This window comes from Xenopus laevis, chromosome 8L, assembly GCF_017654675.1.
Source record: "Xenopus laevis strain J_2021 chromosome 8L, Xenopus_laevis_v10.1, whole genome shotgun sequence".
Lineage (NCBI taxonomy): Eukaryota > Metazoa > Chordata > Amphibia > Anura > Pipidae > Xenopus > Xenopus laevis.
The window spans coordinates 26,979,367-27,005,649 of record NC_054385.1 but is presented as its reverse complement, the minus strand read 5'-3'; the positions used below and the strand labels follow the sequence as shown (position 1 = coordinate 27,005,649).

Below are 26,283 nucleotides of genomic sequence, written 5' to 3'. Positions count from 1 at the left end.
TTTAAGTCATTGATGGGATTAGTGGGGGCCAGGAGCCCAATTTATTGATTGCTTACTTATTCCTGTCACATGATGGGGGGTAACCCACTGGTGCCTACTGCCATGTTTCAGGCCAGGAAATGAAAATCTCAGTAAGTATGATTGATTTTCAGGTCTCTGTAAAGCACTACAACATATGTGGACACTTTATGAATAAGTAATAACAGCAATGTTAGCACATCCATATTCTCCAATTAAATCCCATGGTTGATTAAAAGGAAAAAAACTCCACTTAAACCCTGTCTGGTTTGAAGAATTATTTTATGACTATAGCAAATTAGCAATACAACTTCACCCTGGATCAACATATATTCAGTGATAACCCTATATAACCTTATGTAGCCCTCTTCTGCTACGGATAGAGTCCTGAGATGGACTCCCTGGGGTGGATTTACTAAAGGGCGAAGTGGCAAACGCTAACGACTTTTCATCAGAAATCACATCCGCAGGGACATTGCCAATTCACAGGTGCAGCCAGCAAAAGAGACCGTCACTAGCGTTCGTTCACACCCTATCGCCAGACGACTTTTCGCTCTGCAATGGTCTTTGTTCAGCAAGTTCACTAAATTGTGGATTTTACTGAATGTTACCTCTTTTGCCAGAGTTTCCTTCGCCACCTCAGACCAGGCGTACTGCTGAAATGAAGCTACATCTTCCTCAATCTGATGTCTGTGACATCATATCCTGTACCCTGGAAAGTCATAAAAAGTGTAAAAAACGCACGCAACTTTTCTATTTTTAAAGCGGGATTGCCTTCAAAAGTCCAAACTATTAAAGATTTGTTAAACACATTTGAGGGACAAGCCACATATATTTTAGGGTGGGCTCATGACAAGGGCATTAGAGGAGCTTTTATGTCTTTATTAAGCTCCCTTGGACATTTTTAATAAAAAGTGGCCGCTTCAAGCATTTACACCAACATCTCAAAAAAAGAGGCGTAGATGACTTTTATGCGCCTCCCCTAGTCAAATGGACCTAAGTGAAAGATTACTACCAACACAAATGAATACTAGGCTATGAAATGCTCGCACTGAATCGCTAGTGAAAAATCCAGGACGCAACCTCACATTTTTGTGAATTAGCATAGTGGTAACGAATTTGCGCCTGGTGAAGTGGTGCGAAATGTGCGAAGCGGTCGCTGACGACAATTTGCCCTTTAGTGAATCTGCCCCCCTATGTCTTTCCATGCCCTCAAAAGAGTTTGCTTTATTCTTCAGAGCCCTGGCAAGGACTCTCTTTCCTTCTGCACCCTACACCCTACTGATTTTTTACACACAGTAATATCTGGGATTTTAAAGCTACACCTTTGCCTCTGTCTGCTGCTTTTCGTTCTCCCAGCACTTCCCGTACAGGCTTCTTCCGGTCAGCTTCTCTCCCAGCACTTCTTGTGCAGCACCTCCTTCCTTTCAGCTCACACTGTGAGGATTCCTCACATAACACAGAGAAAGAGACAGCTATTCACAGCCTCCCTACAATTATGTGCTAAAAATATGTCCAGACATATGTCACCATATAATGTTACTGAACAAACTTTTCAACAACCCAAAGCTTTATGCTTTCTTGGCCTTACAGTTTTCTTTCATCTCAAGGCATGTCCAGTGACCTTCACGGAACCAATGTACAAACCCTATATTTCTAATAAAGATTGTTTTTCATATTCATTCTGCAGCATATCTTTGTGCTCATTCCTGCTCCCCAAACTATTTTGTTATGTAACATTACTGTGTATTGGAGGTGCCGTCTCTTGAAAAAGTTGTACAAAGACAAAGTTATTTACATATTTATTCAAAGTATTAAAAAATGTACACTGTTTTTATTTCAATCTGTAAAAAAATATATATACAAACAAAAAAGGTTGAACGTCCTTGAGCATTAGTAAACACAGATCATCGGTACAGCAAGAGAATATATAGAGCAGTGGTCCCCAACTAGTAGCTCGCGAGCAACATGTTGCTCAAAGTGGCTTCAAAGCAGGTGCTTATTTTTGAATTCCTGGCTTGGAGGCAAGTTTGCATAAAAAACAGGTGTACTTCCAAGCAGAGCCTCCTGTAGGCTATCAGTTCATATAGAGGCTACCAAACAGGCAATTACAGCCCTTATTTGACATCCCCCATGGACTTTTTCATGCTTGTGCTGCTCTCCAACTCTTTTTACATTTAAATGTGGCTCACGAGTAAAAAAGGTTGGGGACCCCTGATATAGAGAGTAAAGACAATTGCGATGGAACCCACTAAGATCAATCTAATAAAAGGAAGTTGAAAAGAAGGGAAGTTCCTAAATCACTTTTTTTAGTGCATAGAGGTATGGACTTGCATTTTAAGGGAATCTAAAAAAAAAAAAAAAAGATGATGCTCACAATAAGTATATTTTAAATAAAGAGAATTAAAAGTATGTATCAAGAAAGATAGCCTAAAGGGAGTGCATGTTGAACATGTTGTATTGTATAGAATGTATCATATAAAGAAAGGCAGATGTATTTGGTAGTATATACAGGTATGGGACCTGTTATCCAGAATGCTCGGGACCTGGGGTTTTCTGGATAACGGATCTTTCCGTAATTTGGATCTTCATGCCTTAAGTGTACTAGAAATCATTTAAACATTAAGTTAACCCAATAGGCTGGTTTTGGTTCAAATAAGGATATTAGTTTGGCTCTATTACAAGCTACTGTTTTATTATTAAAGAGAAAAAGGATACCATTTTTAAAAATTTGGATAATTTGGATAAAATAATCCTATGGGAGACAGCCATTCCATAATTTGGAGCTTTCTGGATATCGGATTTCCGGATAAGGTATCCTATACCTGTACTATATATCTAAAGGGCAGGATTAAAGGTGCAACCATCAGGAGCATACACCAAATATTTCATTTAGTAGTATCTTACTGTTTGCATTAAAATGCCATTTAAAACCAGTGCAAATCTACATAGATTCTTTGGCTGATCCACTGTATAGGCTATAAATGTAGGTTGTCAACATTGGTTGTACAAAAACAAATCAGTATATGAATATTAAAATGTAAATGATTGATCACCTGATCATTGTTTTGTCCTCAAACCATGCACCATATACAGGCACACAGTCTAGATGGCACAACATACTGCATTATATGCTTTAAACAGCAAAGTTCCAGACAATTAATACTCCAATTTGCAGCTTCTTTTTAAAATCTTCTTCCAGTCCCCTGCCAGAAAAAAACTTTTGTTCATGTTTGCAGACGATTCACTGTCACAGTGCCATGTCGGAACTGGAAGTGCTGTTCAAAAGTCACAAGCTGAGGTGACAGTTAGTTGAAAAACTTTTATACACAGCAAAGAACCTCATCAAGTTGCAAAACAGTTCACGCATGAAATGGCGAAGAATGGACTGCAGTGTGAGTGCTAGCAGTTTCAATGGTTCTTTTGGGTGAAGTCACTTGTCTTATGATCCAATCAAGATCTCCCATAACTTATGCAATGGAAGCCTTACTCTGTGGAAGACATTTGGACAATAGGAAAGTGTCTGATGAGGCTTCTGTCCATTGGAAGGAAACAAATCCAAGGCAATGTTCATTATTGGCAAGGAGGTTGACTGGAATTTGCAGATGAAGAACATTAAGAGGACAATGGCCTAACTCAGCTGTGTGGCTTATTCCACTGACAAGCCATTATACTCATTAGAATCTCGTGTTTATGCTCATTACTGTAAGATATGATATGAAGGCAGTCCAAATGTTGCAACAATGTTGTGATAAAAACTGCCTCTTGTGCAATTTTTAGTACTTTCTATACTTCATGCAGACAACACACACACACAAACAAACACACACACACTGCCATCACCATTTCAATGCCAATAGCATGTCTGTTTCTTAGAGCACTTTTGTTCTTTGGTTCAGCTGCCTTGTTGACTGAGCAGCAGACATGATGTCTAGTTTTGATGCCTCTTCATGTGCAGAGCGAGGTGGTCGGAGCGAGAAAAGCATCGCCCGCAGGCGGCGCATTTGAAGGGTTTGGCACCTGTATGCTTGCGGTAGTGCCTCGTCAACTCATCCGAACGGGCAAAGCGCCAGTCACAGCCCTCCCAGGCACATTTATATGGCTTCTCTCCTGCCAAAATAATAAGATGTTGACAATTTATACAATTATTGTAATTACTGCAACAATAATAAGACTCTGGAATGAGTTCAAAAAGGTACATGCTATAGGGTTTTCAGTTCTATTTGATTCTCATTCATCATTCTTGCAGACCCCTTATTGCCTACTTTCCCCTCTTGCTTCAGTGCTCTCTACTTTCTCTGCTACACCACCTCCCTGCTTTCTGTGGTCACTATTATCTTCTACTTTACTTCCTCCTTCTTAATTACACATTTCTATGAACATGCTGTGCTCCCACATGATATCTACATCATAAGCCCTTTACAAATGAAGACAATGAAGAAAAATGAGCAGAAAGAATAACTTTAATCCAAAGTGAAATGTTAAGACATTTTAGTGAAAGTGGTTTACTGAATGTGATTGTTTAGAAATGTAGCCGATATTCCACCTCACATCAGAGTACAATGCATGTGACCCATTATCCTACTCCCTTGAATATACTTGCACTAGCCATCTCAATAAAAGCAAATAATTTCAGTCAAATAGGAATTGCCTGAAATCACCCTTTTTCCACCATTAACCAAGTATTTTTAATGTTTGAGCTGACACAGGACTATGTCATGGTTTCAGTTGGAACACCACAATCCAGGCTTTCCTACAGATTGATATCTAAATAGGATTAGTTGGACTTCACGGACAAGTAGCAAGACAGATTATAGTGTGTGCCACACCCGACAGTGTGTTTGCTGATACTCTAGTGATCCGTGTTATGTGTTAAAACATGGCGGGTGGGTCTTTAATTAAAATGGTTCTGCATACACCTCCCAGCAACAAAAAGTTTATGCACCCAAGTTACAAACATTGTTGTGCAATTGTGCCTTAACTACAAAGGGGGATAGAAACCACAGGGGAGCCAGGGATACCAGAGGTCCAAATATATGCAACCAAATGGGTCAAGACAGGCACCATAATGAGATTCTTTTCTGAAGTCCGACAGCCATCAAAAAACTATCTTTTTAAAGATAATAGGCTTTTCTTCGCCATCCTTGCAGGACTCTGCTCTTTTTCTGAAGACTGGGCCGACAGTTTACCTTTGATTTCTCACTTCTTGGTAAGCAGACACTAATTATGGCTAAACAAGTACCTGAAGTGATGAGGCTATTTGATATTATTTTGACCCAGGCTGGGGTAAAGTAAAGGTTGCCATACATGGGGTGATAAAAACTGCAGACAGACTGTGTCGGGATCTTATTGGCCAGTGTATGTGACTATGAGTCACCTCCCTGTCTGATAACTGGCCAAAAATTGGGCAGAAGTCAATCAAGCAGGTTTACACATCCCATTGGGCGAGGAATGCATTGGCTCTTTGATGTGGTCCTAGCCCCGACAGCCTGCTTGTCCTGCATTAGATAAAGATCTAGCCATACACGTAAAACATGTATGGCCAGCTTAAGGCATACAATATTGTTTATCTTTTATCAAGATACAGAAATTAACAATAACATTACTGGGATTAGGATCCCAATAGGTGACATGGGTAACATGATGTGGCTCTTGAGTATTCATATGTTCTTGCTTGGGAGGCAAATGGGGTCATTTATGTGTGAAAGGCAATGTTCAAAAACAAAAATGGCCACAATCAGCCTTTTTTTTGCACTTTGCACACTGGCTTCCTTTCTCTCAGAATTAGAATCTAGAGAGGGTACAGAGAAGGGCAACTAAGCTATGAGGAAAGACTAGCCAAATTGGGGATGTTCACGCTGAAGAAGAGGCGCTTAAGGGATAATATGATAACTATGTATAAATATATAAGGGGATCATATAATAATCTCTCTATCTCTAATGCATTATTTAATGCTTTATTAACACAAGGTCACCCATTCCAATTAGAAGAAAAGAGGTTCCGCCTAAATATTCAGAAGGGGTTTTTTACAGTGAGAGCTGTGAAGATGTGGAATTCTCTCCCTGAATCAGTTGTACAGGCTGATACATTAGATAGCTTTAAGAAGGGGTTGGATGGCTTTTTAGCAAGTGAGGGAATACATGGTTATGGCAGATAGCTCATAGTACAAGTTGATCCAGGGACTAGTCCGATTGCCATTTTGGAGTCTGGAAAGAATTTTTCCCCCTCTGAGGCAAATTGGAGAGGCTTCAGATGGGGATTTTTTGCATTCCTCTGGATCAACTATCAGCTAGGCAGGTTTGAAAAAATTAAAAGGTTGAATTTGATGGAAGTGTGTCTTTTTTCAACCTAACTTGCTATGTTACTATGTTACCATAGGTCTCTGTGGATAACACAGCCGCAATGGGGCCTGAGATTTTAATCTAATGTGAAGTATAGTCCATATACCATTCAGCCAAACAGAAGTGCTCAATCCTTGCCCAAAACAGGCCTGGCTTGATGAAGGGCTCTGATGTATGTTTTGGGGTTCAATAAATTGCATTACTTCAATTTTCATTGTGCTGCTGGCACTTCCTTGTCATTATGGGCAGGCTCTGGGCTATAAATTCACCACCAGAATAAGAGAACCCTGTACTATGTATATTTAACTATGTTCATAATACTTTAAATTTTACCCAGGTAATACTGTTTTAGTGTTATATGTGTAAATGTTTATGTGTAAATATATTCTTCATGCCTTTAAGGAAAAAAAAAAGTTATGCATTATTACTACTTGAATGCACACAACTAAGAAGCAAATCTAATCAATGCAGACTGACAAATATAGTCCTGGAGAAACGCTAGCACCTTCTTATTGAACCTGCAGTCCCTTAAGGGTTAATTTATGGAATGCTTGTCCTCCTCTCTGGCATCTCCAGAAAAAGAGAGGGATCAGCCAAACCATTGTCTGCCAGCATGTATGGAGGTCAGACCCAGACTTAGAACAATGGGCATTGAATCAGGGGAGGGACAGCCCCATTGTTTAAGGAGTTGGCGCAGGGTTCAGAACACCACGGAAGGACTACCCTAAACAATGAGGCAGCACCAATGCAAGTATACCCCCTCAAAGAAAACTGACATACTTATCTCCCCTCACTCTGCGTTTGCAATTTTAAGCCATGTAGCATACATTTGGCATTACGTGTTATGTTTGGATGAAACAGTCTTTGTTTAATTTCCTGAGAATTATATACAATTATATACAATACCAATTTCTTAGTGGGTTTCAAAGAGAAAACTATTTTCTTTCTTGTAAAAGTAAAACAAGCAGGTTAACGTTTTCCATTACCTGTATGTGTCCGTTGATGTGCCTTGAGGTGTGAACTCTTGGTGTAGACTTTTGTGCAACCTGAGATGGAATTACAAGGCAAATGTAAGATGAAGCATGACAAATAATGTGCGAAGAACACAGTCTGTTTGTGCTATTTACATTAGATTCTAAATCTGTACTGTACTGCATCCTGTACCCTATAAGCTCTAATATAATTAAAAAAAACTTGTAAGCTCCACATTATAAAGGGGACAAGTACTGTTTATGGCTAATTTGGTCTTTGTGACATGACCATTCTTTGTATTTTGCTGCTGCTTTTCTTTTCATTGTCATAGACTGACGCTAAGCCCCCTTTCCATGAATCCATGAGGATCTGTCCATACTGAGCAGATTTCCCATCAGAAAGTATTGATTAATATTATTTACACTGTGAACATATGCAGACTCGTTTATTGCAACTGTCTTACTGATGCCTTCATTACACTCAAAAATAAGGTTCAGAGATCTCAATCCATTCAATAAGCAAATGGCAGCAATATCATATACATAGACAAATTAAACCTATTTTACTCCTTTAGGATAATGGTTAGTGGCAAAGTTAGACTTTAATAATGTGATAGATGCCTAGCTGGAGATGCATGCGTTTGTTCTAGGGATTACCTAATACAATATCACTCCTATTGTACTGTAAATGTAGTCCTCAAGTCACTTCCAGCCTTTGCTTCAGTGCTGGACCCTAATGTGTACTTGGGGCAAATTCACTAAGATGCGAAGTTGCGGCAGGCGCAACTTCGCCGCACTTCGCCGCACTTCGCCAGGCGTAGTTTCGCCAGGGCTCCGCAAATTCACTAAAATCCGAAGTTGCGCACAGGGGTAGCGTAAGGTTGCGAAGTTGCGCTAGCGTTGATTCGCTATATAAAGCAAAGTTACGCTAGTGAAGGCTAATTTGCATACGGCGCGAAATTCAAATTTCAATGGAGGAACACATATCTGCACTACAAATGCCTAGAAAACCTTCAAATCAGCAAATAAAAATTTTATTTTGCCCTACACATGTGCCCACTGTCTAGGTAAGTTGCCATGAGTCAGGAAATGTAGGGGGGAGGAAGGGGAGCCCCAAAAATTTTTCGATCTTTTTCAGCCTATCAGCCATCATGTAGAAAACACGCCAGCGTTTTTTTTGGGACTTAGAAAAAAAATTGACTTTTTTTTAAACAATCCCTATCTACTCTATTGCGCTTCGCCAGGTCTGAGGTGGCGAAGGAAGTCTAGTGTAAAAGGTAGCGTTCAGTACACTGCGCAAGTTAGTGAATTTGCGTAGTTTCGTCGCTAGCAAAAGTTCGTCTGGCGTAAGGTTGCGAAGTAACACTAGCGAAACTACGCCAGCGTTCGTTAGTGAATTTGCGCAGTAGCGAAAATGCCAAACGCAAGCGAATTAACGCTAGCGTTCGGCGCTTCGCGGCTTAGTGAATTTGCCCCAAGGAGTAAATAAAGCGGCCATGCTTCTGTATTGAATTATGCTTACCTGGGAAATCACAGTGATGGATTCTTCTCTTTTCTAGCTCAGGATTATTCCGCCTGTTGTATTTGGGTACTGTCATTACCAACTGCCCATGTGGAAGCACGGACACCATTGAGCTGAGTACAGTGGGAATATGTTGGGGTTGCTCTAGTTTCAGTCCAAATGCGGCCTCATATGGTGGAGGGGGAGAAATTGTATTCATCAACTCTGGCTGATTTTCCGGGCTCCCTGGTTGAGAATTGGGGGGTGACGGTGGAAGTGAGACACCAGGAGAGTGATAAAACTGCCCAGAAACCTGAACAACATCATGCCCCAGGGTCTGGTATTGCTTGACTTGATGAATTCTTGTTGGCTGGGGCAAAGGAGAGGGGCCACTATTGTCTGTTGCCATAGTTACTCCGCTGATGGAATTTACCACAGATGTGGTTCCACTAGACTGGGTCAAGCTCAACGTTTCATTGGCCATGGACATAGGATAGACTTGAGTTTGGATAGATGCAGGCACTGAAAGAGGGACTTCTGAAGGGGCCTCCTGTTTGATGAAAATGTTATTAACTGCAACAGAGTGGGGCATACTGAACACACTGGTAAAATCTGGTAGAGTCTGGGTCAAGGAAGCAGAGCAGGGTTGTGGGAAGTTGCTGCCTGGCTCTGTTTTCACTTGAGGGAGAACAGTGAAAGTCTTGGATGGCCGATAGAGACCTGTACGAAGGTGAGCCGTGTCAGGCAGGATTACATTAATGTTTACACTGTAAGGGGCCTGTGGCTTCTCTGCTTCAAAGAATTCATCCACAACAGAGGCACTTTCCCTGCGATACTTCTTGTCAGAAAGGATTTGCAGAGGAGGAAAGTGGCTCAGGAGATACTTGTCCATTTCGGCTCTTTCATGCTGAGGAAGAAATGCAGAATCATAAGCAACAACAGAATAAATCACTGAAATAACAGCTAATTTAGTAACAACACGGACTGAGTTGAATTCTTAGAGTTACTTGCGATAAAAGCAATATTTTGAAATGGTTGCATCTGGTCTCTTGATATCTGCATGCTGTGAGCCAAAACCTTGGTTTTCACCTGTAACCCATAGCAGCCAATGATCAGTTGCGTCTTCCTACACTTCTCAGGCAAGGAAAATTAAATGTATGGCAACACTTATGCCTACAATATACTTTTTCAGAGCACTATAAAAGGTGTAGAATAATGTAGGATAATTATTGTATGTAGGTCCACTGCTATATGTTCCCCCTACCCCCTTTTTGTTTAACCCAATCCAACCACAATAATGACACAAGACTTGTATAGTGGCAAAAATCTGTTAAGGTCACATTCTTTATTTAATAAATTCGTAAAGGACTAAGTACACCCTGACCAACAGCTGCGGCTCCTATCATCAAACCTGGGCCTCTGCGACCAAATTTCAGGGAGCAGAGATTCTGGGGCAAAGCGCACTCTGTGACCAACCGTTAGCCCATCCTCCTGCTCCATATCATGTGCATTAATGGCACTAACCCAGCCTCTCAGAGCCACAATGGAGACTCTGCAAGGGTAGATTTGCACTATAACCATCACTGTTTCTGGAGCCACTGACCCCTGATTTAAAGCCACAACTGTGTCAGGAGAGTACCGCTGACCTGCATAGATAATGGCATTCCAGAGGAAGGCAAAGAACTCAGGTGCCTGCTGCCAATTTACATCCTGATGAAAAATTCCTTCCTGACCCGTTTAAAGCAATCGCTTCTTGGAACCCTGGAGCACCATCTTTCTAACCCTTCTTCAGGATGGGAGGCAAAAATAAAAAATATGGTAGTAAGCCAAAACAGAGGCGCCAAAAAGGATAAAAATAGCTAAAAGCTCTTAAAAACCCAATGGGTAATTCAGAGGAGGTAGTAATGAACTTACCTCCTCCAAGCAGACACCAACGAAAGTGGTAATTTTCAATAATAGTTTATTCACAAAACAGTATTGCTATTGGCAGCAATACTGTTTTGTGAATAAACTATTATTGAAAATTACCACTTTCGTTGGTGTCTGCTTGGAGGAGGTAAGTTCATTACTACCTCCTCTGAATTACCCATTGGGTTTTTAAGTGCTTTTAGCTATTTTTATCCTTTTTGGCGTCTCTGTTTTGTCTTACTACCATATCAAGTCCACCCCGAGTGGAGGGGTATCATCCCCGTTTTCTTCTTCTACAGAGAGCGACGTTTTATTCCTGAGTGGGGTCAGGATAATCTCCCCACCTGCCTATACAGTGGTTGCCTATCGGTAACCCTGGTTTGTGAGTATTAACTTGTTTACTCTACCATTACTCCTTGTAAAAACATATTACACTATTGGGGCTCTTGGTGTTCCTTTTTGTCTCCAAAAATAAAAAATAGTATATTTGACCAATGCTCGGGCTAGCCCTTTTCACCCCCATCAAACTCCCACAGGGGGCCCAGCCTAAACTCATTTCAGCCCTAACAGGGGCCTCATTCCCCCTATACAATTATGGGTTCTCTTGTTGGAATCTTTCAGTTGGTAACCTGTCCAAAGAACTATTTGCTTGTTACCGATTAAATAGTTCTGGACTGAAAGAACATTCAGCAGTAGGTTGGCAGCTGATCTGTGAGTGTGACTTTTATGTTGGTTCTTACAAGCACCAAGCCTGGAAGGTACGTGACTTCAACTAGTGACTCACTTTATGATCCTTAGGCCTGCTCTGACTGAAATATCCTAGAGTGTCAAGAAGGCTCAAGAAGAAACAAAAATCATAGATTTTTTTTTAAGCAGGAAGTATAATGCTCCCTTAATATACTGGAGAACAAAAACAGCCCTATCCTGGAAATTTAGTTAAAAATACAATTGAAATTGTTACGTGCTATCACATTCTATATTTATATGTTGGCTTGGCTTCTCTGATAAATATCATCTTTGTTTATTAGTTCTCTGGCATCCGCTTTACAAGTACCTGGGTGAACTTTGAGCGCTCGTCACCTGCTAAACACAGAATTGATAGTGGGTTTCTGCCATAAAACTGCTCTGGTTATCTGCAAGGTTGTATATCACTTGAGCTAAATTACAGCAGATTAGCTTTTCATTGGATAACAATCTCTTTCCCCAGATTCCTGGCCAGTCATGAGCAACACCTGACCTGGATATAACTCATTCAAAGCAGAACTAAACCATAAAAATGAGTTTTCATGTTGAATTGTGTATTAGCGATCTGTATTTGTTCCCATGATCAAGACCTGGCGTCATTTGTGATCATATGTTATAGCTATGTTATAGCTGGAACTTGGAACATGTTACAGTGTTTTTCCAGGACCCATGTTCTTTCTGTCTGTCCCCAGTCCCGCTTGCACAAGTTCAATTCGGAAACCCATTATCCAGAAAACTCAGAATTACAGGAAGAACATCTCCCATTTAATACATTTTTTATTATGATTCCATTTTTTCTTGTAATAATAAAACAGTACATTATAGTTGATCAATGCTAAGATATAATTACTCCTTATCGGAGACAAAACAATTCTATTGGGTTTATTTAATGTTTAAATAATTTTTCAGTAGGCTTAAAGTATGTACATCCAAACTACAGAAAGATCCCTTATCTGGAAAATCCCAGGTCCCAATCATTCTGGATCCCATACCTGTACATACATTTTAAAAGGAAAAAAGTGCCTTTCCTAACACAATATATTCTATAGACCCTAATCAGATAAATGAGCCCCACAACGGGCCAGGGTCCAAAAAGTGCATTTGTGCATTGGGCAGACACAAAGAAGCAAAACTTATGAAATTCCTATAGCTTTCTACTGTCCTATATATAACAGTTTAAGGAAGAGTATTACATTGTGAAATGAGATTTTTTATTTAATTGTGTTAATTGTTTTGCTCTTTGCGACTTTTATTACATTCCCCCAATAGTTTCCAATAAAATGTCAAAGATTTTAGATTCTGCATTTTGCAGCCAGTCTGATTAAGTTGCTATGGGTTCCTGGACAAGGGCAGACATTGCTTAGTTACTCCATTTTATATTCAATATTTACCCATTTTAAAGAAATTTTGATTTCTCCTCCTCCCCTTTGGTGTAATTTTACTATTGAATTGTGGTGCTTGCTAAACCCTTTTCTAAGTGCATAGAGATCTGGAGGATTAGTTTGTCGGAGCAGACAGTGAGGAGGCTGTGAAGCCGTAAGGTGTGTTTGTCATGTCTCTGGTATTTTCCCCACAGTCATACAGCCCTTCTGATAACCAGAGTAACTTTCCTCTCCAGTCTTTATGCAATCACCACAAAGCCAACAGCAGGATGTATTACCAGTAATGACTGTGCTTAATCATCCATCTCATTGCCTAACCGTTTAACCCTTCCACAACAGAAAGGGAAGACCCTTTACCTTACGCATTTGATGCTGGGGGCGCTGGGAGATGACTGCAGTGCCTGTGTGTTTCATATACTCTACCTGCATTAATACAGTAAATAACTAATACATTTCCCTTCAATCAGGTGTCATTACATCACATTTTGCAAGTAAAGTACGTGTCCTTTAACTTACTATCAGCTACCTGCCATTATGACACTTTACACCTGCACGGAATGAGACTTCCTTCTTTCAGGAGTCTCTTATCAGGGGAGCTGTAAACTGCCATGTTCTTTTTCCTCTTTTAATGTGAAATTTAATGGTGTTAAGTTGAAGAGAAAATATTGCACCTATAGGAGGGAGACTTAACAACGTTCAAAGTTGGACTTTTTCAATTAATCAAATTTGTTTTGTGTGCTTAAACTCATGAATTTGACTTTGAATACTTGTAGGTATGATATTTATAAGTGCAAACATTTTTTAAAGCTTGAATGTAAAACTTTGCCAAATTATTGTAGAAGTCAATGGGAACTGTCTATGGAAATTTTATTGCATTTTGTGATGCAAGTTTTCACATTTTTCTACCTCTTGAACATGATAAATAAAGTAAAAATCTGAGTTATTTGACTTGTTTCACAATTTTCTAAATAGGTTTGGGATCTGTTATCTGGAAACCCATTATCTAGAAAGCTCCAAATTATAGTAAGGTCATTTCCCATATATTGCATTTTATCCAATTAATCCAAATTTGTAAAAATGGTTTCCTTTTTCAGTACCTTGTACTTGATCTAAACTAAGATATAATTAATCCTTATTTGAAGCACAACCAGCCTATTGGGTGTATTTAATGTTTAAATGATTTTTTAGTAGACTTAAGGTATGAAGATCCAAGTAACGGAAAGATCCATTATCTAAAAAATCCCAGGTCCCCAGCTTTCTGGATAACAGGTCCCATACTAGTATTCAGATTTTTTAATAAATATGCAAGCATTCAAATTTTTAAAAAGTTCGAACTTATTCAAAGGAGAAAAAACCTCATATTCAAAATCTGTTAAATAGGCCTCCCCGTGTATTCATCATTTATTGCTTAGAATGAGAATGTAATTATTATTATCTGTGCTGATTTTGAAGGGTGAGCTTGCCTTAAAAGTTACTTTTTAGTGAGGTGTATAAAGCAGTATTCTAAGACGGTTTGCAGTTTGTTTTCGTAATCGTTTTATATTCTTTTGGGCTTTTAAATGATTCATGTGTTTTTGTTCCGCAGCTCTTAGGCTTGGGGTTTTGAGTGTTTGTTTGGGATTAACGACCCTGGCAACCAGGCAGCAGTTAGGAAAGCAGAATAAATAGAAGAAACACACGCAATATAATACAATAAACGAATCGCCTCAATGGCCTCAACAACCATATTTTCAGATGCAGGCCTGAAAGAAACAGAATAGGAGGGCTGATATAGGGCACTGGAACTGTGGAATATGTAGATGTTGTAAAGAGATTTAAGGATAATTTTAAGATGAACTACCCCTCAAAGGTTTTCCCTCCATTTATTTTTGTGGCTGGTGACTGGAGCTTCCTCAGAAAACATTATATTTAACAGTGTTCATAGTTTGATTTTTATTCCCTTCTTATTTATCTAATGGAAATTAGAGGTAAAGGTATAATTATCTCTTGCTGTGTTTCCCCACACTCAGCAGATTGTAAAGCTTATTAACAAAGTAAAAACATTTAAGTGTTCTGGGTCTTTTACCCATAATGCAGTCGTTTAGTAATTGCAGCCGCCCTCCAAGTAGCATCCACTGCAATTTGCACACAGTGAATTGTGGCCAAATTGGGGAGCACAGTTTCAAAATTTGCAGAGGTGACGTTTCTGTGTCAATTCCCACATTTGTGTCAGATTTGATTAGTACAAGCCAGAGGCATCCATAGATGCAACAACCTAGGGTGAGCCTGGAATTACGACCTAGCCCAGGCTGGCAGCAGTCCCAGGATTCCTTAGCATGTATGGGCTCACTTGAAGTTGCTAGGAGATACAAATCTATTCTAGTAATGTGTGTATTTGTTAATAAGCCCTTGTGTCTAAGGGACATAATTATTATGCTGTGTAAAAAACAGCGGGATAATACACCACACATCGCCAGGCTTCGCCGTGTAAAAACCGGCTGAAAATTTGTACCCATTTTTTCTTAGAGTCACTCCCGACAGAAGCAATGTGAAATAACGGCAGCAAATCAGGTGGGTGTAAAATTACACACAGTCACTGAAACAATATCAGCTCTTGCACACCCTAAATTAAATGAAGGCAAAGATACCAGGTGCACTGAGGTTGAGGTTTGGCCGCCTCACATATAATGCTACATAAAAAGAAATCCAAAGGCACACAGGACTAATTGCAAGCAAGAGTGTCTGGCGCGTTTAATGCGGAGTGCCAAGGCAATCTTGCTTGCAATTAGTCCTGTGTGCCTTTGGAACTCTTTTTATGTAAAATTACACACACCTTGATGAATTCGGCATTACTTTTACACAGCTTTTTACTCTGTTTTTTCGGTGAATTTCATTTACGCAGCATAATAAATATGCTCCTAAGCCTCCATTATTCTCAGGGGACACACAGCCTTTTTTATCATTTTCTTGTACTGTGTTAAAGAGTCCTTCCAAACAGCCAGCTGGGAGTATGGCCTTAGAAACACCACAAAGTTGGAACAGCCCGTTGTCTTCTTGAGGGAGATAAGATTTTCCAGCTGTACTAAGGATAAATCAGTCTTTTAACTTAGTATAGAGAAGCTTGGCTCATATACAAATGTTTACTTTAGCTATGGAGTCAAAGAACATACCTTTATGTAAAATATTTTTTACCAAAGATGTCAGCCAATTCTAGGGTTTGGCACACAGGTGAGTTCCAGCACATTGTCACTCAAGAAGTTTCTGGACCCACAGTGAAGACCAAAAATCCCAAAGTTTTTCCCCACTAACTTGAAGGGTGCACTTGCTTGTCAGGGAATTGATGCTTGGAAATGTAGGCTGGCATCTTATGGGTTAACCATCTATCTGGTATATTTACAGCCTATGGCACAAAAGTCCTTTTGATATCTGCTGTCAGGAGCAGTTCGGATTACTACAGCACTATTCCCACTAGAAAAGTTCTGTAGTAGAATTAGAAACTACTAGTTTACAACTTAACAGTTGCGGGCACCTGAACATTTTTGGCCAATGGATTCTGGGTTACCCATGGTACATCCCACGCTGCACAAGTAAAGACAACTCTTGCCGTTTCATTGCACCTAGTGGTGATAAATCCATATGTTGCACCATAAGCATATCTATCTTGCCTCTGTCTGCATGACAAAACATTAGCACCTCGACATGCATACTAAAACATTATGAGCCAACAAGCATTCAGTTATCTCAATGGAATGAGTGGCAGAAGGATAAATAGGATTTTTAGCAGATTGTACGTGTGTGTGTGTGTATATATATGTATATCTATATCTATATCTATATATATATATATATATATATATATATATATATATATATTTATATATATAGAATTGTAAAAGCCAGCACTCACGTCTAATGGTGAACGTCGCCTGGGTGAAAAAAGCTCAATAGATTGAAGACAAAGCTCGCACTCACAGGTTTTAGAGGTCTCTAAGATCTGTGAGTGTGAGCTTTGTCTTCGATCTATATATATATATATATCTATATCTATCTATATATATATATATATATATATATATATATATATATATATATATATATATATATATATATATTACACAACTTATAATAACTTATAATATCCTTATATTTTACAATAAGGGGTACTTTATTCACTATATAAATATATCTATAACCAGTGTTGTGAGAAAAATTTCATGTCAAATCTTTAAAATAATAGAAGCACTAATAAAAGGACTCTGTGTTCCAAAATGTAATGCTACAATGTTATTGACCAGGTTGTTAGATGGCCTTCTACCCATCACTGTCTGGGAAACCAAACAGGTTTCCCTGACAGTAAACAGGTAAATAATCCAAGCTCAGAACCCTTGAAAAAATTCAATAAATATTTTGTCCCCAGCAGAGAAGTTTTCCGATACTATGGAATGGGGACATCTCATTGGTCACATGGGCAGGCATGTGATTTGGGTGTAAACAGATGGCAAATATGTGCTTAGCATCTTTAAAAACCCTTGGGCGCATGTTGACCTCCTACTTGTTTAGAATGGTCCCTGAGAAGAACAATCTCACAAACAAAGGGGAATAAAATATGCCTCTATATGTACTCCGTGTACAGGCCTGATGTCTCATGGACATTTATCGGGCATCCCCCTAGCAGTACAGGCTCAAAGGGCAGAAGGGGTGCATCTATCAGGCAGTTTAACCCTCCCCCCCTTGTTATGCACCTGTGCTGCTGTGTATATGCACACAAACTACTTGTTCCACAACTGCTTTTACTATTGCCACTGGGAGGAGTCATGTTTTTGTCATGTCACCAAATATCCAGAACCTTTATCCCAAATAATAGGTGAACACAATCTGACACCTGACACCACATATCTGTGCAAAGGGATATGCACAATGACAAGAATTCCTGTGTGTGTAGGTGTTTTATGTGCTGCCTACACTGTATACACACATGACTGCTAGGGTCCTTATCTACCATATACAGCTTTATGAAATGAGGTTACATTGTGATAATACAATAGATGTTAATGATTAACAGGCCTCGCCCGTGTGCGTGCCCTCCTGCACACTTGAAATTGTGAGCTGCTACACTACATATTGTCTAATACCCACGTCTACTACACATCTCTTATTCATGTGCTTTACTATAAATGTACTGGAGCCGGAAGGTTATGAAACATGGAGCAGTATATACAGTATGTGGAACACACGTTGAAGTGTGCATCATGCCAGGAAATATATATATATATTTAACACAGTAGTGTGTACAGAAATATATATTGTAACAGGCACTGATGTGTACATGTATCAGACTGAATAATGTAAAGGTGAAGCACAGGACAGTGTGTTTATAGGCCTAATATAACCTAATATAAATACTTGATGGCACATCAGAATTATTTTCTGTGTAGCACAGGGTAGTTGTATTAGCATCAGATGAGGCCCCAAAGAATTGTGTACAAAGGCAAAATTTGGAAAATGCTTTTAAACCAGGGAAACCTGTGTTTTACAATAATACAGCACTACAACCATAATGTAGTTACTAGTTAGATTAAATCTAGTCTGCTTCTATATACAGGTATAGGATTTGATATTCAGAAACCTGTTATCTGAATTACAGGAAGGCCATTTCCCTATAGATTATTATAAAATAACTAAAACGTTTTAAAACAATTCCTTTTAATCCTTCTTACTCAGTACCTTGTATCTGACCTGCGTCAGATACAATTCATCCTTTGGAGGCCAAACAATCCTAGTGGGTTTATTTAATATTTAAAAGATTTGTAAGTAGACTTAAGGTATGAATATCCAAATTTTGGAAATATCCGGAAAACCCCAGGTCCTGGGCATTCTGAATAACAGGTCCCATACCTGTACTGTAATAATGTAATAGTCTGCATGTATAGCACAGCACCGTATGTCTGTTTGGTGTTATGCAGTACAGTACATGTGTAGCATGTGCAGTATGTAAGTATACAGTACATGCATACTAGAGTGCAGTACTTAAATTTCAATGTATAATACAGCACATGGAAATAGCAGAGCACAGTAAGCAAGTAGCATTGTCCTAGAAGTATCAGCCAGTATAGTAAATGTATATCATGGTGTCTCTGTATAGTACAGTATATATATATATATATATATATATATATATATATATATATATATACATATATATATATATATCTTGATAACGTCGTTCTAAAATTTATTTTTTTACCTTCTGATAAAGTCCCTTGCGTGCAACAGCTCTCCTTCTACAAATCTATGTATATACATTCTGTTGACACCAGGGCATTATCAGAGGCAGAGCACAGTAAGTTGGTGGCCTAAAGGTAGGTATTAGCATAACCCACAGTAAGTTGGCATTGGATAATACTGTAAGGGGCCGATTCACTAAGCTCGAGTGAAGGATTCGAATGAAAAATACTTCGAATTTCGAAGTATTTTTTGGGTACTTCGACCATCGAATTGGTTAAATTCGTTCGAATTCGAACGAAATCGAACGAATCGAAGTAAAAATCGTTCGACTATTCGACCATTCGATAGTCGAAGTACTTTCCCTTTAAAAAAAACTTCGACCCCCTACTTCGGCAGATAAAACCTACCGAAGTCAATGTTAGCCTATGGGGAAGGTCCCCATAGGTTTGCTAACCTTTTTTTGATCGAAGGATTTTCCTTCGATCGTTGGATTAAAATCGTTCGAATCGTTCGATTCGAAGGATTTAATCGTTCGATCGAACGAAAAATCCTTCGATCGATCGATCGCAGGATTAGCGCTAAATCCTTCGACTTCGATATTCGAAGTCGAAGGATTTCAATTCGAGGGTCGAATTTCGAAGTATTTTTAACTTCGAAATTCGACCCTTAATGAATCTTCCCCTAAATGTATAATAGAGAGGTAGGTACCACTGTGTCCACGTACTTGTGAAGTAGAGAGCAGTATGCAAGTACCACTGTATACAGTACAAGGGACCTATTATCCAGAATGCTCGGGACCTGGGATTTTCCTGATAATTAATCTTTCAGTAATTTGGATCTTCATACCTTAAGTCTCCTAGGAAATCATGTAAACATTAAATAAACCCAAAAGGCTGGTTTAGCCTCCAATAATGATTAATTATATCTTAGCTTGGATCAAGTACAAGCTACTGTTTTATTATTACAGAGTATAAGGAAATCATTTTTACAAGTTTGGATAATTTGTATAAAAAGGCCATCGCCTTTCCATAATTCAGAGTCTTCTAGATAACTGGTTTCCGGATAATGAATCGCATAACTGTACATGTATAGTAAAGAGCAGTATGTAAATATCACTACATACAGTGAGTATATAGTAGAGGGAAAGAATGTAGGTGGCACTGTATAATAAAGTACATACTGTATATATATTAGAGTCACTAAGCAGTATATAGCTGTAAAGCTCAGCACAGTGTATGTAGTTTATCACTATGTGTGGAGTATGTGCAGGGGGGATGTTATCTGCTTTACGATCAGAGTAGCTGTTGAGAATCCAGTAGGACAGGTATGGTACAGAGGGACACACAACTAGTTTAGTGCAGACGCCACATAGCCTCCATTAATTAGATGCCTTGTCTTGTCCTGAGTCTCTTTTTATACAGGAGAAATCTGCTATGTGCCGTTCCTGCTCAGGGCACTTTGCAGAGACAATATAATGTATGTTTGCATGTTCTGTGTTGTACACAAACAAACACCTGTTTACATTAGAAACCATCTACTAGTAAACCAGCCACGTCCCCTGTTCAGTCCACGCTCTACGTTTTCCATATACATATACTGTATGTCTGACTGTTTTAAAAGACTTTGCCCTCTAAATGTGTAATCTAAACACATATATCAGGGGTACGTGTGAACTCTATAGTAGCGATGGAATTTTGTGGCACACACAATGGGCAGAGAAGAAATCATAGAGTTTGCCAGTAATCAGAAACAGTCATTGGATGCAGTTAGGATGCTGGGAGTTATAGTTAGGGGAACAAAAGCTGGAGAGCCACAGTTTAAAAATACTGGAATGCAACACCCTTGTTTTGCCCCTCTGTCTAATTAAGACTATGCATAGATAAACCCGCTTAGACACAGATCAACCTGCTTACACACAAACCCAATCTAAGCCCCACAAACTATCACACATCCAACTACACTTTAAATAAAATACTAAACTACAAATTCACAGGCCAGGCAATACAGAAAATAATGCAGGATTCTCGTAATCATGTTTGTCCCATAATGCCAAGCCCTGTCGTTGTGCATGTGTGTTGGTATATTGGCAAAGGTGGAATATTTAGCACTAGCTATTAATAAGACTAATATCGTGGGTCATATTTTTTCTCTTTTATTGAGACCAGCCTATTGGGTTTATTTAATGTTTACATGATTTTCTAGTAGACTTTAGATATGAAATTACGGAAAACTCTGTTATCCAGAAAACCCCAGATCCTGAAAATGGGTTCCATACCTGTATGTGTATATATATATATATATATATATATATATATATATATATATATACACACACACACACACACAGATGCACACAGTAGACAAGTTTAGGCACAATCAAAGGCGCCTCGGGTTCTCAGCTTGTTCCAACAGCTACCTTAGTCTGACTAGAGAACAATCTGTACCTCGGCACCTACATTACAGTACGTTCCAATAAATATCCATACATATGCACAAATATACATATATTTACAATATAATTCACAGTGCCCACTCGATTTTTAGCCCGTTTCCTGCTCACATATTTTCTCAGGCTTATTAGGGATTCTTTGGTAAGTACCTTTGTTAAACTATGTAGCTTATCATACAATTTAAAGGCAAATTTCACAAATGGTCGACCTCACACTTTCGCACGCAGTTCATTATGGTTTATGTAATTGCATTCTGTGAGTAACAAGACACTGCAAAAATATACAGCTACAAAAATTTTTACCCAGCTGCTGTTTTAATATGGGGAATAGGGAAATAAGGACAAAACAAAGAATCTACATTGTGTTTGCATGTGAAATGAATATGGAGAAAGAAGAATGCAGAAGTTTATAAAAGGAAAAAAGGAAAGCAAAGTAAAAGAAATTATTATTTTCTTACCTCGCTGAGCTCCGGCTGACTGGCCAGCATCCTTATAGCAGGTTTGATATCCTCAAACACGCCGCTGTCTTCCACACCCTCCACAGACATGTTTACTGGTTTTAACTGGGAATACACAGCGCTCTCAGTGGGGCTGGTTTGTAGGGTCATGCCTAGACCCCTGCAGCCTGCCTTTCTACCTTCTGATGGATACCTGGATAAAGCTGTACAGAGTCAGTGGGACCCTTGACTAGAGCTTGTAGGTTTAATACGTCCTGTAGGGTCTCTGTCCTATACCTGAAGTGGGGTGGAGCTGATTTGGGAGGGAGGAAGGGGATTAAGTGACAGGTGTGCAGGGCCAATAAAAGAAAGGCATCTGGTTATCTCTAACCTATCAGAGCAAGATGTGCTTCAGGTATGAATAAGGCTGTTATACCTGTCTGAGGACAGAGACGGCTGCAATTTATAACTTGCCACTGCAATGCTGTGCACCTAAAACACTGTTCTTCCAGCTGAATGCTTAGCACTGTAGTTGCTGGATTCTCTACAGGCTCTGCATTTTTCCCATTTGTATAATGCTCTGCTCATCATGCATATTATTTTAACAAATTACATTTATGATAAATGTTTTGTAACTTTCCGACACAAAATAAATAAATGATGATGTTATGTTCAGTATACTAGGAAAGCAAGAAAATACCGGAAATACCGAAATACCAACAATATCACATTATTGATGCTCTGTTATCTACAAAAATACTATTCCTGGAGAGTTGGAATTATTTGGCTCTGCATGGGGCCATACTGTTACTGTAATGCATATCATGCTACAGAGGATGAACGACTCACATTTTGTACCTAGGTCCTTCCCCATAATAAACAATCATGATGACCAATTGCAGTTTATCATATGCTATTACTGTATATATCTCTTTCTGACGGTTCAGTTTTAGGGAAAACTTTAAACTGTATCCCAATGCAGAATTATGGCATGACAATTTACCAATGGACAGATATAGTAGAACAAATGGCCCTTGTGACCTACAATAATAAAAAAAAGAGCAATTCCGCTATACACTCTTAAAAGCCAAGGGGAAATATATAAAAGGGGAAATATTACTATACTGCAAAAGTTATCAGGCAACTGAGGTGTGCTGGAGCTGGTTCTTATGCTTAGGCAAAATGTATAATTTAAACATCTTGTAATGTCAGAATGTATGCACAGGTATGGGACCTGTTGTCCAGAATGCTTGGAACCTGGGATTTTTCGGATAATCATTTACTAGAAAATCATTTAATTACTAGAAAATCATTCAAATATTAAATAAACCCAATAGGCTGGTTTTGCTTCCAATAAGGATGAATTATATCTTAGTTGGGATCAAGTAGAAGGTGCTGTTTTATTATTACAGATAAAAAGGGATATCACTTTTAAAGATTTGCATTATTTGATTATAATGGAGTCTTGGGAGCAGATTCACTAATGGTCAAATTTCGCCAGCATCAGCTTCGCACCCATCACACCACTTCACCAGGCGCAAATACGCTACTAATACGCAAATTCACTAAATTCAAAAGTTTCGTCCTGGGCGTTTGCACAATGGTGACTTCTCGCTAGCATTTCTTTGGCTGTGCGAGCATTTCATATCGAAGACGTGCTAGCATTCATTTGTGCCTAGCGCTAGTGATCTTGAGCTTAGGTCAATTTGCATAGGACGGGAAATTTAAAGTTGTATGGATGCCTTTATTATAAATGTTGCTGCAAATGGTTTAAGATAACGAACCTTAATAAAGACAAGGGAGTTAATATAATGCCCTACACATGAGTCCACTGTAAAATTAATGTTCCATATGTTATTAAATGTGTTGAAAAAAACACTTACCCAAAAAAGTAAGTTAGGACTTTTGCAGCCACTCCAGCTTAAAAAAGGAAAAGTCGCCAGCATTTTTTGAACTTTGATGCATTTTCAGCTCATAGGATATGTATGTGACAGAAGATTGAGGAAGATCTAGGTGCTTTATAGCACTTTGCCTGGTCTGAGGTGGTGAAGTCAACTCTGGCGAAAGAGGTAATGTTCAAAATCCGCATTTTAGTGAATTTGCGGAGTAACGTCAGTTCACCAGAGCGAAAAGTCTTCTGGCAATAGAGTGTGAATGACCACTAGTGAAGGTCTGTTTCGCTAGTGAATTGGCGCCTGCGCCTGATACTAATTTGGTGATATCTCTGCGGGTGCTCATGCTAGCAAATTGGCGCTAACACTAGCCACTTCGCTCCTTAGTAAATCTGCCCCTGTGAGAGATGACCTTTCCATAAATTGGAGCTTTCTGGATAACTTTATCTCCAGTTTCTGAGCCACAACATCTCAGCTGTCATTGCCAGACTAACTGAACTGAGCGGGGAACATCCTATTTGCCCCAAATATGATTCTCTAAGGCTGATGAATCTTCAAATGAGCACAGTGATCTTAAATGATCTTATAGTGTCACAATCCTTTCACAAATCTGACCAGGAAATGTTTTTCCGCCCAAGAGATACTAGGGCAACAGCCCATCAAAGTGTGAATGGTACATTTCTTGATATTTTTTTTATCTGTCTTTATGGGGTATATTTATCAAAGAGTGAAGTTAATAGTGAAGTTCCGCCACTAGAGCGAAATTCCGCCACTTCGCCATTCATTTCTATGGGGGTTTTAAAGGCGTATTTATCAAAGGGTGAAATTTCACTTTCACCCATTGATAAATACGCCTTTCAAAATCCAATAGAAATGAATGGAGAGCTGCGGAATTTCACTCTAGTGGCGGAACTTCACTCTTTGATAAATTTACCCCATTATGTGTCCATTAATACCCCCACTGTGCTTGCCTATGTATTTTATCTGTGTACTGATGTAAATAGTGTCACAAACACATTCTAACACTTGCCATTTCACATTCCTAGGGATTTCCCTAACTGCACAGACTGACTTGCCCACAGTCACTCCTGCATAATCCTCTTGTTCAACTTGCACTCTGAGTGATATACAAAAGGTCTGACGTTTTTCTCTCCACTAAAATGTGACTGTATGACATGCAAGAGAAAGGGCTGCATTTAGATTCCCAGCTTTATACATCCACTTTATAGTCCATCAGCTAAGGTCGAAGACCGAAGAAAAGCACACAATTCAGTAAAGGAGGGTTGGTTCCATACTTATTTAAGCACCTATGGCACCTTCACTGCCATGACTAGAGGAAGGGACCCCGTGACCTTGACAGAAGATTATCGGGCAGGAACAGCAATGAGACTGCTCCACTTGCTAGTGTTTCTTAAGGAATAGGCATACTGGTTTGCAAGTCTGGAGTAAAGGGAACCAGGGGTTGTTGAACTGTCACAAAGATGAGGCGATTTGTCGCTGGGTTACTAATCTCCCGCAAATAGCATTGTGTGCCTCTACCCTAAAGGTCTGGGTATATTGGCACAATAAATTGGACTTTGAATTTTCCAGGGGCTATGCATTTGATCAGGCTCCCCTCTAGCTCATAGCAAGGATACATGTATATAAAAACATCTGCATATCACTCACCATCTTTATCATTTCAAAAGTAAAACTAACTGGGCTGCTATCAGGACAGCATGACAGATTTTAGACCCAGGGCCAAGGTCCCTGCAAGTGTGTTTTCTTTTTTATTTAGTAAAATTTGGCTTTCACTTCCAGAAGGCAAGGCAATATCTGGGCACCTGTGGTGCTTGCAAAGGATTTGCCCCACTGTCACAGGGTTAGGGGAGCCCTGACCATATAAAATGTAGCTGTATCGTGGCCATATATTTGTGATGGTGGCCCTGGAAACAAAATGCGAATTCAATCCCAAATTTAACTTCAATTGGCCTTAAGGCTGGGTTACCGGTATAGCAAATAAATATATACACAGAATCAGGCAGCCCACTCCCAGAGAGCATCTGCTCTAAGGCAAGCGATATACACATTACTCAGTGTGATGGGCATTAGTAACATCTGGAAGACAAACAGAAAACAGAATAAAATGTTTAGTAAAATCAAGGGAAGGCTCAAAAAATCCCTTCCTCTCTGTGGCCTATGGTGAGAAGTGTAGAATGGATATTTAACATTTGGCTGGAAACAAGGTACTGTTGAAGAAGGTGACTGTGTCAACAGTGTGTTAATTAAAGAAAGCCTGGCAGTTATACCTGTGAGAGTAAAGGCTATTTCAAGATGGGATGATGGAGCATAAACAACCTGTAAAGCTACAAACAAATGATTAGTAAATATTAACAATTCTATATATGGCTAGCAGGCCGAACATGCACACATATTTAAACAAGCATTAATGGAGA

General features: G+C 39.2%; 1 protein-coding gene across 1 annotated transcript; it reads right to left on the bottom strand.

Annotated features, from left to right (window-relative positions):
• Positions 1-1,807: 1,807 nt before the first annotated feature.
• On the bottom strand, positions 1,808-22,272 carry znf534.L (zinc finger protein 534 L homeolog). Its single transcript, XM_018229620.2, has 4 exons — positions 21,978-22,272; positions 8,854-9,739; positions 7,347-7,406; positions 1,808-4,128 (listed from the first exon to the last, which is right to left on the bottom strand). The coding sequence occupies exons 1-4, from the start codon at positions 22,125-22,127 to the stop codon at positions 3,950-3,952; spliced, it is 1,275 nt and encodes a 424-aa protein (XP_018085109.1). The 5' UTR covers positions 22,128-22,272; the 3' UTR covers positions 1,808-3,949.
• Between the last annotated feature and the right edge of the window lie 4,011 nt (positions 22,273-26,283).

What these genes read in the sequence shown, in the direction of transcription:
- znf534.L (XM_018229620.2), bottom strand. Translation starts at nt 22,127, where the DNA reads ATGACCCTACAAACCAGCCCCACTGAGAGCGCTGTGTATTCCCAGTTA. An exon ending in GTCAGCCGGAGCTCAGCGAG is followed by an intron (nt 9,740 to 21,977) that starts GTAAGAAAATAA and finishes TTTCTTCCTCAG; the next exon opens with CATGAAAGAGCCGAAATGGA. An exon ending in ACATCAACGGACACATACAG is followed by an intron (nt 4,129 to 7,346) that starts GTAATGGAAAAC and finishes TTATTTTGGCAG; the next exon opens with GAGAGAAGCCATATAAATGT.